The sequence below is a fragment of the Camellia sinensis genome, chromosome 15 (assembly GCF_055761805.1).
Source record: "Camellia sinensis isolate YWXY chromosome 15, ASM5576180v1, whole genome shotgun sequence".
Classification (NCBI taxonomy): Eukaryota; Viridiplantae; Streptophyta; class Magnoliopsida; order Ericales; family Theaceae; genus Camellia; species Camellia sinensis.
In genome coordinates, this window is record NC_138975.1 from 41,670,469 (window position 1) to 41,689,259 (window position 18,791).

Here is an 18,791-nt window from a genome sequence, read left to right on the forward strand (position 1 = left end):
GCAAATAAAGGAGGAAAAGACATCTCAATATAAATTTATCCAAAAAAAAAAAAAATCTCAATATAATATTACCTTTAACGCACCTAGACGTAGATATGGCCATCCATACGCAGTAAATATTGCTCTAAAGAAGGAAGGATGAGAGCAGTTATTTCTTTGTTGAGTTTGCCAAGAGCTTAGCAGTGTATTAAGGCTGGAAGAAGGATCCATATCATTGGGTAGCTGAAGCAAATCTTCAAAGTCAAGCTGCTTTATCACGCCTTGTTCCATTACAGAATTGATAGATTTGAATGTCATGAGATGCCAAACGCCATGACCAATTGCCTTTTGTAACCAAGTAAAACAGAATCCATTAAGAGCAGGAAAGAAAGAGCCATGCCATTAATATTTAAGCTTTACTTGTACCATTTACACATGCAACAATTATGTGATTGACTTTGCATCTGATAATCACCATTGGATACAGCTTGAAAATAGGTGAGATACAAAACTTACAAATAAAACTCACCACAATCTTCTTAATGGAAACCATTACAATAATCTGAACCACTTTTGTGAACAATGGCAAGACCAAATCCAATTTGCATGGATTAGGCGTGATGTATGATACAAAAGAAAAAAATAACATTTTCAAGACCAAAATACTCATATATGACCATAAAATACATATGTATGTGTGCTTTAGTAACTAACGGTTTATGATCCTCCGTGAGTTGTTAGTAGAAAAATTGGCTTCAATGATTTTGTAGCAAATCAAAAAGAAGAATACTGGACGACGAGATTGAAGTGTTATTACCTTTTTTGATCAACAAAAGATTCTTTACACAATGGATAAAAAGTAAGCCGTAGCTGTGTTAACAACCAACTCCTCCAATAAATTAAGCTGTTAGGATGTAACACAACTATTTATGTTACTATACCCCCTCACTAAGTGGCCAAACTCTTTAGCCATGAGTGGGTCAAACACACATATTTATTATATTTATCAAATATGCAATCAGGTCTATTTCCTCCAGAAGTTTAAGCTAAAGAGAGGGACCAAGTCAAGAAGCCATATTCATATGCTTTTCCAAGTGCACTAAGGTAAAATATATTCGAATTGGCAAATGAGATTCCTCAAATGAAACATTCCGTCGAACATTGTAACTATGAAAGAGAGAAGAATTTGAGGCAGTATTAATAAGAGTTTAAAAGATAAGAATTCTAAGCATCCTACTTTATATGGCACAACAATTATTTTGGCCTTGTTCAAGATGTGTTGGGTGTTTCCAACCGACCTAGCTGATTTTTAGTGTAATTGGAGGGAGGGAAAATTTACAAGATAAGAAATTTCAATTTCCCACCATTACCAATCCCAAACCTCAAATAGCTTATTAGTGTTTGTTTAGGTAAAATCAAACTTATAGACCGAATATGATTTCATTCCCTTTTATATTAATTAAGTAAATTAATTACAAGGTACAGCTACGGTAAATATAGAAATAAATATTCTAACACTCCCCCTCAAACTGGTGCGAAGATATCTCTCATCTCCAGCTTGCGAAGAATATCATTAAACGGTTTACTTCCAACCCCCTTTGTGAGAATATCAGCGAGTTGTTTCACCAGACTTCACAAATGGAGTACATATTGTGTCACTAGTGAGTTTCTCCTTGATGAAGTGACGATCAATCTCAACATGCTTTGTCCTGTCATGTTGAACTGAATTGTGAGCTATGTTGATGGCAGCTTTATTATCACAACATAGCCGCATGGAATCTGTCTGATCTATCCCTAAGTCACTCAATAACAACTTGATCCACAAAAGCTCATACACACCTTGTGCCCAAGTCTTTAAACTCTGCTTTTGCACTAGACTTGGCAACCACATTCTGTTTCTTATTTCTCCAAATAACCAGATTCCCTCTAACAAAGGTACAATACCCCGAAGTGGACATCCTATCAGTTACTGATCCTGTCCAATCTGCATCCACATAGGCTTCTACACTAAGATGATCATGTTTGGAAAAATAAAGGCCATTTCTAGGAGAAGATTTTAAGTATCTTAGAATCCTCATAACTGCCTGCAAATGTATTGCATAAGGAGCATGCATGAACTGGCTAACTATACTAACTGCACTAGCAATATCAGGACAAGAATAAGATAAGTAAATGAGCTTACCCACTAACCCCTGATAACCCCCCCTATCGACAGTTACTCCTCCAATATCATCACTAAGTTTCTAATTAGGCTCTAGAGGAGTATCACAGGCTTTGCTTCCAAGCATCCATGTTTCTTTCAACAGGTCAAGGACATACTTTCTCTGACAAATGAAAATCCCATTGGATCTGACGACTTCAATACCCAAAAAACACTTTAGGTTTCCCAAGTCTTTGATCTCAAACTCATTTGCCAAATAATTCTTTAGCAGAGAAATTTCCTTAACATCATCCCCTGTAAGCACTATATCATCCACATACACAATGAGAGTTGTCGTCTAACCATGGGAGGAATGGTTAACAAATAGAGTATGATCAGCCTGACTTTGTTTGAAACCATACTTCACCATCACTTGAGTAAATATCTCAAACCAAGTCCTTGGAGACTGTTTGAGACCGTATAGTGACTTTCGAAGTCGACATACCTTCCCCTTTGTCGGAAGATCTTCAAAACCAAAAGGAATGTCCATATACACCTCTTCTGCTAGGTCACCATGGAGGAAAGCATTATTCACATCAAACTGGTGAAGTGGCCAATCCAAATTAGCTGCAAAAGAGAGAAGTACCCAGACAGAATTCATCTTCGCAACTGGAGCAAATGTCTCTTGATAGTCCACCCCATATGTCTGTGTAAAACCCTTTACGACAAGTCGAGCCTTATAACGCTCAACTGAACCATTGGCTTTGTGTTTTACTGTATACACCCATTTGCATCCCATGGTTCATTTGCCCTTAGGTAACTCAGTCAAGTCCCAAGTGTCATTCTTACGAAGTGCTTTCATTTCCTCAATCATGGCAATTTTCTACTCAGAGGTAGCGAGAGCATCCTGAAAATGATTAGGTATACTCACAAAAGAAATGTTGGACACAAAGGCTCTATATGAGGACGACAAATGAGAGTAAGACAAAAAATTACATATAGGATGTTGAGTACAAGATCTCACACATTTTCTCTTGACAATAGGAATATCAAGATCAGTAGTATCAGGAATAGCAACATCAGTAGACTCGAGAGAAACAAGAGGTTCAAATCTACCTGCACTCTTATCAGAAACAGAAAATGGCAATGGGTGAGCAGAAATAGTCTCGTGTATCCAAGTAACTTCTGTCTGTCTTTGTTCCTGACATAAACTTGCCCTTTCCCTGTCCTTGGAGGCATTAGATTCTATTGCTATAGTCTCAACAATAGGTGGTGCAAGAACAACAGCAATAGGTGGTGCAGGAACAATTGATTCCACCATAGGAGCAACAGGGGCAACAAGAATCTTTTCACGCCAAGGCGCCCCCTGAAGGGATGACTGTGACACCGGAGACAAGAAGTAGGACTGGGACTCAAAGAGCGTGACATCCATAGACACAAACCACTCACGAGAAGGAGGGTGATAACAATTATATCCCTTTTAAGTAGGTGAGTATCCGAGAAACATACACTTGAGAAAGCGAGGGTCCAATTTACCACGAGTAGGGGAATGATTGTAAACAAAACAGGCACACCCAAAGATTTTAGGAGAAATAGAAAACAGAGACTCGGACCCGAAGAGAACCTAGAGAGGAGCTTGTTTATGCAAGACTAGGGTAGGAAGACAATTAATGAGATAGGCAACGGTGAGGACGGCCTCACCCCAGTAGGACCGAGGCACACCCATAGAAAAACACATACACCGAGCCATGTCAAGAAGATGACGATTCTTGCGCTCCGCGACCCCATTTTGCTATGGTGTATTGGTGCAAGATGTCTGATGGATAATGCCATGAGTGGAAAAATAGTTCTCTAACCTCGAATCAATGTATTCACCCCCATTATCAGAACGCAGGATCTTGACAACAGCCCCAAATTGAGTACAAATCATTTTATGAAAATTTTGGAACATAGAGAAAACCTCACTCTTTTCTTTCATGAGATACACCCAAGTAGTTCGAGAAAAATCATCAATAAACGTGACACAACACGAGATGGACTCCAAACATCAGAATGTATTAAAGCAAAATGAACTAAGCTTTTATTAATATTGGGAGCAAAAAAAGCTGTCTGTTTTCCGAGTTGACAAGACTCACATTGAAAGTCAGACACATTATTTTTGGTAAAAACAGAAGGAAATAAATGTTGAAGCAGGAAAAAAGAGAAATGACCAAGACGTCGATGCCACAGCCATAAATTGTCCTTGGTGGTTGGAAATTGGATGGAATGATGAGCTACCATTACGGCCTGATCCAGAATATAGAGACCATGGTTTGCTCTACCACTGCCAATCGTCCTCCTCGTGATAAGGTCCTGAAAAAGACAATGATTAGGAAAAAAGTTCACACTACAATTCAAATCCTGAGTAATACGACTCAATGATAAAAGATTAACAGAGAAATTAGGAACGTATAGAACTGAAGAGAGAGGAAAGGGAGGAGTGGCACAAATTAAACCTTTCCCAGAAACAGAAGACATAATACCATAGGCAATCCAAACTTTGTATTGGCCTGAAGAGGGCTTGTAGTCGAAAAAAAGATCTGAAGATCCAGACATATGATTTGAGACACCAGAATCAATAATCCATGGGGCAGACTTATGGGATGGGAAAGCACTGGGAAGAAAGGCTAAGTTACCTGATTGGGCAAATGAAGAAGAAGATGATGCACCTGGAGGAGTAGTAGAAGATCGGCGGTCTAACAAGTGATGCAGAACATTCTCAAACTCAGAAGAAGACATGCCAGAGACACCATTAGAGGACTGGCCAACCGGGGCTGAAGGGGAATCAAGTATGTCAACTGCACTGGACTGATGGGCTCGTGGATTAAAGCCGCGTCCTCTAGACTAGCCTGACCGACCTCCTCTAGAACCAGACCGATCACCTCGACCTCCAGATGGAGCTCCATGAAGCTTCCAACAGGTCTCACGAGTAAGTCTCGGCTTGTGGCAGTAATCACAGAACCGAGTGTCCTTTGTAGAAAGAGTAAGAGAAACGCGGGCAGACTGGTCTCATCTCAAGGAGGAGCTGAAATTACAGCAGAGCGTTTTGGAGAAGCAGGTGACATCATAGCAGAACGACGACTCTCCTCATTCTGTACATAAGCAAAGGCCTCTTGAAGAGAGGAAAGAGTACCCATGCCAAGGACACGACCTCAAACCAGATCAAATTCCAAATTAAGACCTTCCAGAAACTTGAAGACCCTCTCCTATGCAATAAACTTCATGTAGTCAACGAAATCAGTAGTGCAGACCGATTTATAGTCCTGCAGGTGATCAAGACATTTCCAACCATTGTTAAGAAATGTGAAGTACTGAAGAACAATCTGCTCCCCCTGTACGTAGGGTTGCAACTCGGGCGGGCTCAACCCAAGCAACCCGAGCCCAGCCCGAGTTTTTTTAGGGCTTGGGCAACTATATCTTGTAATCTGGACGGGCTTGGGCAGATTTTTGATGCTCGAATTGCAATTCGGGCCGGGTTTGGGCAGAACCAATGGCTAACCCGAGCAGCCCGAACCCGAATTCAATTTAATATATTATATAATATATAATATATAATATATAATATATAATATATATATAATTTAATAATTATATAATATATATAAATTAAGTAAAAGAGTTAGTCTTAATTTTTATTTATTTATTTATTTTTTGGTTAGTCTTCTATTAAGTAAAAGAGTTAGTCTTAATTTTTATTTTTTATTTTTTTTTGGTTAGTTTTCTACCATTAGATTATCTTTTATGTCTACCCTTAGATCTACCTACAGGTTTCTGAACTCGGGCAATTCGGGCAACCCGAGTTCAAAATACAAAGCTTGGGCCGGGCTTGGGCAACAATGTTCGGGTTCATGGTCGGGCTTGGGCGGGCTTGGGCAGTGCCAAATACAATTCGGGTCGGGCTTGGGCAGACCCCCAACCCGCCCGAACCCGCCCGAGTTGCACCCCTACCTGTACGGAGCGCTCAATGGAATGCCACAACTCAAAGGTCTGCGAAAAGTTGCCCTTGCGAGAATAGGTGGCAGCCACAACTTCCCACACATCCTGAGCAATCTCTATGGACAGGTAGCCTTTATCAATATCTAGAACCATAGAATGAATAAGCTACCCCATAATCAAGGAGTTAGTAATCTCCCATTAGTCATAATTAGGATCATTGAGACCTGGTGGTTGAACCCTTCCATCGACATAACCCATCCTTCCCCTGCTCTTCAAAAAAAGTGTTAGACTCTGCGACCATGCTAGATAATTCTAATCAGTAAACAACGAGGTGGTGATTTTTAGGCTATGATTGTAGTTTTCGGATTGAGTAGGCATGACGAGGCTCTCCACTTGGGGTGGCTGGATATGAGTGGTGGATTCACTAGTCATTTCGGCCATCTGAGTATGCTACAATCTCAACCACAACCAGTAGTAATCACAACTATGAGAGGAAAAGAACAACCAAATAATGGCAATCACTGACCACTATAGGACCATCAAAATCAAATTACTGGGGCCATCTATTGACCTAAAAAAACAAAACAAATCAAAAAAAATGCTTGGAAAAAAAACCTCCAATCAAAACAAGATATATATATATATATATATATTTTTTAGGAATGCAAGGATTAGTATATATCACAACCTAATCTCACCAAGACATGCAGTGAGCCAACGAAGGACAGAGGGGCTGCCAACTAGTGTCGTCTAGTCCTAGGTGAACTCCAGCAGAAGGCGGCTGAGCCTGGATGACCTCCAACCGGCATCGTCCTGGCCTGGATGACCTCCGACTGCTGTCGGTTGGCCTGCTGCTGCGTGCGCAAGCCCTAGACAGTCAAAGGTGTGTTAGCATATTATATTAGCCAAAAGTTGCACTATATTATATTAGCCGAAAGTCACTACGGCCTGTAATCGTTTTATGCCCTCAGGGATCATCTTGTAATTGTCTTCCTTGTAAACCCTAATCCTCATTTATAAATAAGGGGTGATATTCTATCATACCCTAAGCTGGTTACCCAAGCTTCATGGTATCAGAGCTACACCTCTAGGGTTAGGGTTCAAAACGTACCTAGTTGGATCATCTGCTGGGTCGAGTTTCAGTCACCGTCGTCACTCCGCTTTGTCTTCATCAGCCGATTGGATCATCTGCTTCGTCTTCGTCTTCTCCTCAGCTCGTCGATCTCCTCAGCTCCTCAGCTCGTCTTCGTCTTCGCCTCAGCTCGTCGATCTCCTCCAGCCGTTCGTCACTCGTCTTCATCGCCCTCGTCGTCCTCAGCTCCTCTGTCGTCTTCGTCACTCGTCGTCCTCAGCTTCGTCACTCGTTGTCACTCGTCGTCCTCGCTGTGGTATGATCTCAGACCCTAGTGTATATATAAATATATATATATATATATATACTGATATATATATAAAAATAGCCTGATATATATATATTTATATATAAATACATGTATATATCCTGATATATACATAAATAAATCAATATAAAAAATAAAAAAAAAAGGAAAAAAAAAGAAAATAATAATAATAATAACAAAACAAAACAAAACAAAACAAAAACAAAAACAAAAACAAAAACAAAAAAAAAATAAAAATGGTTTCTTAATTTTGTTATATCTTTATAGTGGTCATTGTGCCTGTTATATCACTACCACCTTCCAAGTTTGTGATTGCCACTAGTTGTGTTGCGGGTTCGGTAGTATTGTATCCATGACAGATTCCACCAGTGTGTCCCCTTCTTCTCAAACACCAAAGAGTGAGAGTCCCATTCTACCTACTACCATGACTGAGAACCCCAACCCTAGTCTGAAAATCACCACCTCTCTATTTAATGGTCAGAACTACCTAGCATGGTCTCAAAGTTTGACTATGTTTTTGAAGAGTAGAGGGAAGATGGGATATGTTGATGGCAGGATACAGGCACCTAGTACCACTGACTCAGGTTATGACCAATGGGAGATTACCAACTCTTTAATTATGAGTTGGCTTATCCATTCGATGGTTCCAGAACTTGGTGAGGGCTACTTGTCTATGGAGACTGCCCAGGACGTTTGGGAGGCTGTGGCTGTTACCTATTCCCGCAAAGGGAATTTTTCACAGGCATTTGAGTTGCGCCGCTCTATTGAGAGCTCACTTCAGGGGGAGCAGACTGTTCTTCAGTACTTCACTTTCCTCACCAACGGCTGGAAACGCCTTGACCACCTGGAAGATTATAAGCCCGTTTGCCCTACTGATTCTGTCGGGTACAAGAAGTTCATCGCACGGGAACGGGTCTTTAAATTTTTGGCCGGCCTAAATGTGGAGTATGATCCAGTTAGAGGTCGAGTTCTGAGTATGGATACTCTTCCTTCACTTCAGGAGGCATTTTCCTATGTACAAAATGAGGAGAGTCGCCGGTCTACTATGATGTCCCCTGTCTCTACTGACCGTTCCGCATTACTGTCTACTCCTCGAGATGGCCTCAGCCTTCCTTATCCGTCTGCTGCTAAGGAGTCTGTATTTTGTGATTATTGCAAGAAGCCGCGGCATACTCGTGAGACGTGTTAGAAGCTTCATGGGACTCCATCCGGGGGTCGCGGTGATCGGTCTAGTTCTCGAGGAGGTCGGTCAGGTCAATCTAGGGGACGTGGTTCCTATTCCCGGGCTCATCAGTCTAGTGCCGTTGATACCCTTGATTCTAATTCTACTTCTGTTACCCCAGCTTCAGATACTGAGCTGGAGGATGCTTTGCGCCAATTGTTGGACCGCCGATCTTCTACTGCTCTCAGTACCGCTTCCTCGTCCTTTGCCCGCTCAGGTAACTTAGCATCTTCTCCTTGTGCTTTCCTGTGTCATACATCTTTGCCTTGGATTATTGATTCTGGTGCCTCAGATCATATGTCTGGCTCCTCTGATCTTTTCTCTGTCTATAAGCCCTCTTCAGGTCAGGACAAAGTTAGGATTGCCGATGGAACTGTTTCTTCCATTTCTGGAAAAGGTTTAGTCCAAGTCACTCCTACCATACATCTATCTTCTGTTCTCCATGTTCCCAAGTTTTCTGTTAATCTGTTATCCTTAAGTCGTCTTACCCAGGATTTGAATTGTCGTGTGACGTTTTTTCCTGATCGTTGTCTTTTTCAGGACCTTGTCACGGGGAGGACGATTGGCAGTGGTAGTGCAGAAAATGGTCTCTACTTCCTAGATCAACCGGACAAACTTGTTTATTCTTCCACCACGTCTTCTACTACCCCCGCTGATGTATGGCTGTGGCATCGGCGTCTTGGGCATCCCTCATTTCATTTACTTAAGCATTTATTTCCTTCTAGTTTCGCAAATCATCATGTGTCTGACTTTCTTTGTGAGTCTTGTCAACTTGGAAAACAACATAGAGCTTCTTTTGCTCCCAGTTTGAATAAAAGCTTCGTTCCTTTTTCATTAATACATTCTGATGTTTGGGGTCCCTCTCGTGTTCTGTCTGTGAAAGGTCATCGCTGGTTTGTTACATTTATTGATGATTTTTCTTGTGCTACTTGGGTGTATCTCATGAAAGATAAGAGTGAGGTTTTCTCTGTGTTTCGCACTTTTCATAAGATGATTTGTACTCAGTTTGGGGCCACTATCAAAATATTTCGTTCTGATAATGGCGGGGAATACATAGATTCTGGGTTAGGACAATATTTCTCTACTCATGGCATTATCCATCAGACCTCTTGCACCAATACCCCTCAACAAAATGGGGTGGTCGAACGCAAGAATCGGCATCTTCTTGACATGGCTCGGTGCATGTGTTTTTTTATGAATGTGCCTCGACCCTATTGGGGCGACGTTGTTCTCACCGCTGCCCATCTTATTAATCGTCTCCCTACCCAGGTCTTTGACAAACAGGCTCCGCTTCACGTCCTCCTCGGTTCTCAGTCCTTGTTTTCTATTCCTCCCAAAATATTTGGTTGTGTCTGTTTTGTCCATAATCACTCTCCCTCTCGTGGTAAGTTGAACCCTCGCTCCCTCAAGTGTGTTTTCCTTGGTTACTCTCCTACTCAAAAGGGGTATAAATGTTACCACCCTTCTTCTCGTAAGTGGTTTGTGTCCATGGATGTCACTTTCTTTGAGTCCCAGTCCTATTTCTTGTCCTCTCCGGTGTCACCGTCCTCATTTCCGGGGGAGCCTTGGTGTGAAGTGAGTCTTGTGCCTCCTATGGTAGAACCAGTTGTTCTTGCACCACCCTTTACTACTGTGCTTCCTATGGTGGAACCAGTTGTTCTTGCACCCCCCCTCTTCTACTGGAACTATAGAACCCACTGTCACCAAGAATAAGGACGGGCATGTTTATGTCCGGGACATAGACAGACAACAAGTTAACTGGATACACGGGACCGTTTCTGCTACTCCACTGCTATCTCCTGCTTCTGATGAGAGTCTAGGTAACTTTGAATCTCGTGAGTCCATTGATCTTGATGTTCCTATTGCCCAGAGGAAGGGTGTGAGATCTTGTACTCAACATCCTATCTCACAGTTTGTATCATACTCTCATTTGTCATCCTCATATAGAGCGTTTGTGTCCAATCTTTCCTCTGTTAGCATTCCTAACCATTTTCAGGATGCTCTTGCTACCTCTGAGTGGAAACTAGCCATGATTGAGGAAATGAAAGCACTTAGGAAGAATGGCACTTGGGAATTGACTGAGTTACCTACGGGCAAACGACCTGTGGGATGTAAATGGGTATATACTGTGAAACACAAAGCAGATGGGTCTATTGAGCGTTACAAGCCAAGACTTGTGGCAAAAGGGTTTACTTAGACATATGGCATTGATTATCAGGAGACCTTCGCACCCATGGCTAAAATGAATTCAGTCAGAGTACTTCTCTCTCTAGCAGCTAATCTAGATTGGCCGCTTTATCAGTTTGATGTCAAGAATGCTTTTCTCCATGGTGACCTCGAAGAAGAAGTATATATGGATATTCCTCCGGGTTTTGAGGATCATCAAACAGAAGGCAAAGTATGCAAACTTCGGAAGTCATTATATGGTCTCAAACAGTCTCCAAGGGCTTGGTTTGAGAGATTTACTCAGGCTATGTTTAAATATGGCTTCAAACAAAGTCAGGCAGATCACACATTGTTTGTGAAACATTCCTCACGCGGTAAGACTACAGCACTTATTGTTTATGTAGATGACATAGTTCTTACAGGCAATGATAGTGGGGAAATACCTCTGTTGAAGAAATATTTAGCCAAAGAGTTTGAAATCAAAGATTTGGGAAGCTTGAAGTATTTTCTGGGAATTGAAGTTGCTCGCTCTAAGGATGGAATATTTATCTCACAGAGAAAATATGTGCTTGACCTGTTGAAGGAAACTGGGATGCTTGGCTGCAAGGCATGTGCCACCCCACTGGAACCCAATCAGAAATTGGGGGATGATGAAGGAGGAGAAGTTGTGGATAGGGGGAGCTATCAACGATTAGTGGGTAAGCTCATATACCTATCTCACTCCCGTCCTGATATTGCTGTTGCTGTCAGTGTAGTTAGTCAGTTTATGCATGCTCCTCATCAGATTCACTTTGAGGCTGTCATGAGAATCTTGAGGTATTTGAAGTCTGCTCCTGGTAAGGGTCTGTATTTTTCAAAGTATGATCATCTTCGTGTAGAAGCCTATACAGATGCTGACTGGGCTGGGTCAGTAACTGATAGGAGATCAACTTCAGGGTATTGCACATTTGTTGGCGGCAACCTAGTTACTTGGAGGAGTAAGAAACAGAATGTGGTTGCCAGGTCAAGTGCAGAAGCTGAGTTTAGAGCTATGGCACAAGGTGTGTGTGAACTTTTATGGATCAAGTTATTGTTGAGTGATCTAGGTATTGATCAGACGGACTCCATGCGGTTATACTGTGATAATAAGGCCGCCATCAACATCGCTCACAATCCAGTTCAACATGACAGGACAAAACATGTTGAGATTGATCGCCACTTCATTAAGGAGAAACTCACTAGTGGTACCATTTGTACTCCTTTTGTCCAGTCTGGTGAACAACTTGCTGACATTCTCACCAAGGGAATTGGGAATAAACCATTTCATGACATATTAGGCAAGCTGGGCATGAGAGATATCTTCGCACCAGCTTGAGGGGGAGTGTTAGCATATTATATTAGCCGAAAGTTGCACTATATTATATTAGCCGAAAGTCACTACGGTCTGTAATCATTTTATGCCATCAGGGATCATCTTGTAATTGTCTTCCTTGTAAACCCTAATCCTCATTTATAAATAAGGGGTGATATTCTATCATACCCTAAGCTGGTTACCCAAGCTTCAAGGTGTTGCCGAAAAATGGTGGGCAAGGGTCGGCTGGGTATGGGTGTTGCCGGAGTGGTGGTGGATGGTGGCGGAAGAAGCTGGGTTTAGGTTGTAGGCTCTGATACCATGTTTGTTTAGGTAAAATCAAACTTTGAGAATGAATATGATTTCACTCCCTTTTATATTAATTAAGTAAATTAATTACAAGGGAGGCCCTAAGGCATAAAATAAGGAAACAGCTAGTAATAGCTAATTACAGCTACGGTAAATACAGAAATAAATATTCTAACAATTAGAATCAACCAAACCTTTTCTAATTCCTTTCCAAAGTAAGTTCGTTGATTTGCACCAAGTTCCCTTGGCTAGTACCATAGCATCCAAGTAGCTCAATCACTTAGGCCTCACTAATTGACCTCCAAAGAATTGAAGCCAGTTTGTGACACGAGGTTCATTAGGTTGCGAGGCTCAATTTCCCCAACCTCGAACACCAAGCAGGCCACCAATTCACCTACAACATGCCTCTCTATTCCTCATTTAATGCAAAGCTTCAAGCCATTGCAAGAGCTTGGCCAATTTACAAAAACAATGGAATTCAAAAGGCTCTCAGAATTGCAAATTTTCAACTTCAGAACAACAGTTCCACCCCTTCATCTAACCCCTCCAATCAAACAGAGACAGGGCTGGGTGTAGGGGTGGTTAGGGAGGGGGGAAGGGGTAGTGGAGGAGGAGGAAGGGTGTGGCAAGGTGGCGAGAAAGGAGGAAAGTATGGTAGGCAGGAAAGAGAGGGTGGCGGGGCAGGGAAGACAAGGTGGTAGCAGCGGTTGGGGGAAAAAGATAAAGACAAGGGTATAATTGTCTTTTTTGTATTGTAACTCAACTTTAATCTTCTCTAATTTGAAATGGGTCCAAGAGGTTTCACCCTGCAAGTTCAAGGTGAAAGCTCCTAGACCCATTTCAGAATGCAAGATCTAACATTGTGGAAGGAACCAGATCTTCTCTAAGGATGCAGATCCAATGATGTGAAAATAACATACCACTATGGATGCAGGTCCTGGTAGAAGGAGTTAAGGACACATGTAGTATCTGACAAATAGAATCATACTTAAGTTTGAATTACTTTATCTGACAAATATAAAAATTAAGATTCCTTACAAAGAAATACCTGTATTAATTGCTTTCCTACATACTAGAAAATTCTAATCACTCATCAGATTCAAATATCGGTCTCTAAAACCCAAGCATCCAAATTGGTGTAGAAATAGAGGCCTTACCATATACAAGTCTATGCATAATTCTGCATAAGCTGTCCTTAGACAACCTAAAAGCACTCAAACACTCCAAATGCTCTTACTTCTAGAAGACATCAAGCATAACACATTATAGTGCCTCTCCATTCTTAGCTTCCTCCAAAGAGGATAATTACTGTTAGCATATTATATTAGCCGAAAGTGTTAGCATATTATATTAGCCGAAAGTTATACTAGGGTCCGTAATCATTTTATGCCCTCAGGGATCATCTTGTAATTGTATTTCTTGTAAACCCTAATCTTCATTTATAAATAGGGGGTGATATTCTATCATACCCTAAGCTGGTTACTCAAGCTTCATGGTATCAGAGCTTCAGCTCTAGGGTTCGATCTTACCTAGGTTGGTCCTCTGCTGGGTCGTTCTCCAGTTCGTAAGCAGTCGTCGCTCAGTTCCTCAATCCCTCAGTCCCTCAGTTCATCAGTCGCCAGCAGCCTTCGTCTTCATCAGCCTTCGTCTTCGTCTTCATCAGTCTTGGTCCTCTGCTGGGTCGTTCTCGAGTTCGTAAGCAGTCGTCGCTCAGTTCCTCAATCCCTCAGTCCCTCAGTTCATCAATCGCCAGCAGTCTTCGTCTTCATCAGCCGCTCGTCTCTGTGTATGTATGATATACCCTCTGTTTTGTATACCACCGTCCTAATACATGTATAACTATATGTATATATATATATATGTAAATCAATAAACATTTCTATATATATATAAATCAATCAGTAAATATAAAAAAAATATATATATATATATATAACCAAAAACAAAAAAAAAACAAAAAAAAAAATAATAATAATAATAATAAAAAAAATAATAAAAATAAAAATAAAAAAACAAAAAAAAATAATATGATTTCTTAAATTTGTTATGCTCTTATAAGTGGTCATTGTGCCTGTTCTTTCACCACCACCTTCCGGGTTTGTGATTGCCACTAGTTTTGTTGCGGGTTTGGTAGTATTGTATCCATGACAGATTCCACCAGTGTGTCCCCTTCTTCTCAAACACCAAAGAGTGAGAGTCCCATTCTACCTACTACCATGACTGAGAATCCCAACCCTAGTCTGAAAATCACCACCTCTCTATTTAATGGTCAGAACTACCTAGCATGGTCTCAAAGTTTTTGAAGAGCAGAGGGAAGATGGGGTATGTTGATGGCAGGATACAGGCACCTAGTACCACTGACTCAGGTTATGACCAATGGGAGATTACCGACTCTTTGATTATGAGTTGCCTATCCATTCGATGGTTCCAGAACTTGGTGAGGGCTACTTGTCTATGGAGACTGCCCAGGACGTTTGGGAGGCTGTGGCTATTACCTATTCCCGCAAAGAGAATTTTTCACAGGCATTTGAGTTGCGCCGCTCTATTGAGAGCTCACTTCAGGGAGAGCAGACTGTTCTTCAGTACTTCACTTTCCTCACCAACGGCTGGAAACGCCTTGACCACCTGGAAGACTATAAGCCCGTTTGCCCTACTGATTCTGTCGGGTACAAGAAGTTCATCGCACGGGAACGGGTCTTTAAATTTTTGGCCGGCCTAAATGTGGAGTATGATCCAGTTAGGGGTCGAGTTCTGAGTATGGACACTCTTCCTTCACTTCAGGAGGCATTTGCCTATGTACAGAATGAGGAGAGTCGCCGGTCTGCTATGATGTCCCCTGTCTCTACTGACCGTTCCGCATTACTGTCTACTCCTCGAGATGGCCTCAGCCTGCCTCCTCCATCTGCTGCTAAGGAGTCTGTATTCTGTGATTATTGCAAGAAGCCACGGCATACTCGTGAGACGTGTTGGAAGCTTCATGGGACTCCATCCTGGGGTCGAGGTGATCGGTCTGGTTCTCGAGGAGGTCCGTCAGGCCAATCTAGAGGGCGTGGTTCCTATTCCCGGGCTCATCAGTCTAATGCCGTTGATACCCTTGATTCTAATTCTACTTCTGTTACCCAAGCTTCTGATACTGAGCTGGAGGATGCTTTGCGCCAATTGTTGGACCGCCGATCTTCTACTGCTCTCAATACCGCTTCCTCGTCCTTTGCCCGCTCAGGTAACTTAGCATCTTCTCCTTGTGCTTTCCTGTGTCATAAATCTTTGCCTTGGATTATTGATTCTGGTGCCTCAGATCATATGTCTGGCTCCTCTGATCTTTTCTCTGTCTACAAGCCCTCCTCAGGTCAGGACAAAGTTAGGATTGCCGATGGTACTATTTCTTCTATTTCTGGAAAAGGTTTAGTCCAAGTCACTCCTACCATACATCTATCTTCTGTTCTCCATGTTCCCAAGTTTTCTGTTAATCTATTATCCTTAAGTCGTCTTACCCAGGATTTGAATTGTAGTGTGACGTTTTTTCCTGATCATTGTCTTTTTCAGGACCTTGTCACGGGGAGGACGATTGGCAGTGGTAGTGCAGAAAATGGTCTCTACTTCCTAGATCAATCGGACACACTTGCTTATTCTTCCACCACGTCCTCTACTACCCTCGCTGATTTATAGCTGTGGCATCGGCGTCTTGGGCATCCCTCATTTCATTTACTTAAGCATTTATTTCCTTCTAGTTTCGCAAATCATCATGTGTCTGACTTTTTTTGTGAGTCTTGTCAACTTGGAAAACAACATAGAGCTTCTTTTGCTCCCCGTTTGAATAAAAGCTTCATTCCTTTTTCATTAATACATTCTGATGTTTGGGGTCCCTCTCGTGTTCTGTCTGTGAAAGGTCATCGCTGGTTTGTTACATTTATTGATGATTTTTCTCGTGCTACTTGGGTGTATCTCATGAAAGAAAAGAGTGAGGTTTTCTCTGTATTTCGCACTTTTCATAAGATGATTTGTACTCAGTTTGGGGCCACTATCAAAATATTTCGTTTTGATAATGGCGGGGAATACATAGATTCTGGGTTAGGACAATATTTCTCTACTCATGGCATTATCCATCAGACCTCTTGCACCAATACCCCTCAACAAAATGGGGTGGCCGAACGCAAGAATCGGCATCTTCTTGACATGGCTCGGTACATGTGTTTTTTTATGAATGTGCCTCGGCCCTATTGGGGCGACGCTGTTCTCACCGCTGCCCATCTTATTAATCGTCTCCCTACCCAGGTCTTGGACAAACAGGCTCCGCTTCACGTCCTCCTCGGTTCTCCGTCCTTGTTTTCTATTCCTCCCAAAATATTTGGTTATGTCTGTTTTGTCCATAATCACTCTCCCTCTCGTAGTAAGTTGGACCCTCGCTCCCTCAAGTATGTTTTCCTTAGTTACTCTCCTACTCAAAAGGGATATAAATGTTACCACCCTTCTTCTCGTAAGTGGTTTGTGTCCATGGATGTAACTTTGTTTGAGTCCCAGTCCTATTTCTTATCCTCTCCGGTGTCACCGTCCTCATTTCCGGGGGAGCCTTGGTGTGAAGTAAGTCCTGTACCTCCTATGGTGGAACCAGTTGTTCTTGCACCAGCCTCTACTGTGCCTCCTATGGTGGAACCAGTTGTTCTTGCACCACCCTCTACTACTGTGCTTCCTATGGTGGAACCAGTTGTTCTTGCACCTCCCTCTTCTACTGGAACTATAGAACCCACTGTCACCAAGAATAAGGACGGGCATGTTTATATCCGGGACATAGACAGAAAACAAGTTAACTGGATACACGGGACCGTTTCTGCTACTCCACTGCCATCTCCTGCTTCTGATGAGAGTCTAGGTAACTTTGAGTCTCTTGAGTCCATGGATCTTGATGTTCCTATTGCCAAGAGGAAGGGTGTGAGATCTTGTACTCAACATCTTATCTCACAGTTTGTATCATACTCTCATTTGTCATCCTCATATAGAGTGTTTGTGTCCAATATTTCCGCTGTTAGCATTCCTAACCATTTTCAGGATGCTCTTGCTACCTCTGAGTGAAAACTCGCTATGATTGAGGAAATGAAAGCACTTAGGAAGAATGGCACTTGGGAATTGACTGAGTTACCTACGGGCAAACGACCTGTGGGATGTAAATGGGTATATACTGTGAAACATAAAGCAGATGGGTCTATTGAGCGTTACAAAGCAAGACTTGTGGCAAAAGGGTTTACTCAGACATATGGCATTGATTATCAGGAGACCTTTGCACCCGTGGCTAAAATGAATTCAGTCAGAGTACTTCTCTCTCTAGCAGCTAATCTAGATTGGCCGCTTTATCAGTTTGATGTCAAGAATGCTTTTCTCCATGGTGACCTCGAAGAAGAAGTATATATGGATATTCCTCCAGGTTTTGAGGATCATCAAACAGAAGGCAAAGTATGCAAACTTCGGAAGTCATTATATGGTCTCAAACAGTCTCCAAGGGCTTGGTTTGAAAGATTCACTCAGGCGATGTTTAAATATTGCTTCAAACAAAGTCAAGCAGATCACACATTGTTTGTGAAACATTCCTCACGCGGTAAGACTACAGCACTTATTGTTTATGTAGATGACATAGTTCTTACAGGCAATGATAGTGGGGAAATACCTCTGTTGAAGAAATATTTAGTTAAAGAGTTTGAAATCAAAGACTTGGGAAGCTTGAAGTATTTTCTGGGAATTGAAGTTGCTCGCTCTAAGGATGGGATATTTATCTCACAGAGAAAATATGTGCTTGACCTGTTGAAGGAAACTGGGATGCTTGGCTGCAAGGCATGCGCCACCCCACTGGAACCCAATCAGAAATTAGGGGATGATGAAGGAGGAGAAGTTGTGGATAGGGAGAGCTATCAACGATTAGTGGGTAAGCTCATTTACCTATCTCACTCCCGTCCTGATATTGCTGTTGCTGTCAGTGTAGTTAGTCAGTTTATGCATGCTCCTCATCAGATTCACTTTGAGGCTGTCATGAGAATCTTGAGGTATTTGAAGTCTGCTCCTGGTAAGGGTCTGTATTTTTCAAAGTATGATCATCTTCGTGTAGAAGCCTATACAGATGCTGACTGGGCTGGGTCAATAACTGATAGGAGATCAACTTCAAGGTATTGCACATTTGTTGGCGGCAACCTAGTTACTTGGAGGAGTAAGAAACAGAATGTGGTTGCCAGGTCAAGTGCAGAAGCTGAGTTTAGAGCTATGGCACAAGGTGTGTGTGAACTTTTA

General features: G+C 42.0%; 1 protein-coding gene across 6 annotated transcripts in view; it reads right to left on the reverse strand.

Annotated features, from left to right (window-relative positions):
• Positions 1 to 18,791, reverse strand: part of ABCC13 (multidrug resistance-associated protein 11) — a 103,162-nt gene that overhangs the window by 77,498 nt on the left and 6,873 nt on the right. For all 6 annotated transcript variants that reach the window (XM_082908750.1, XM_082908749.1, XM_082908748.1 and 3 more), the window contains one exon: positions 73 to 324. In XM_082908750.1, the coding sequence (XP_082764876.1) occupies positions 73 to 324 (252 nt within the window). The remainder of the gene's footprint in view (positions 1 to 72; positions 325 to 18,791) is intronic.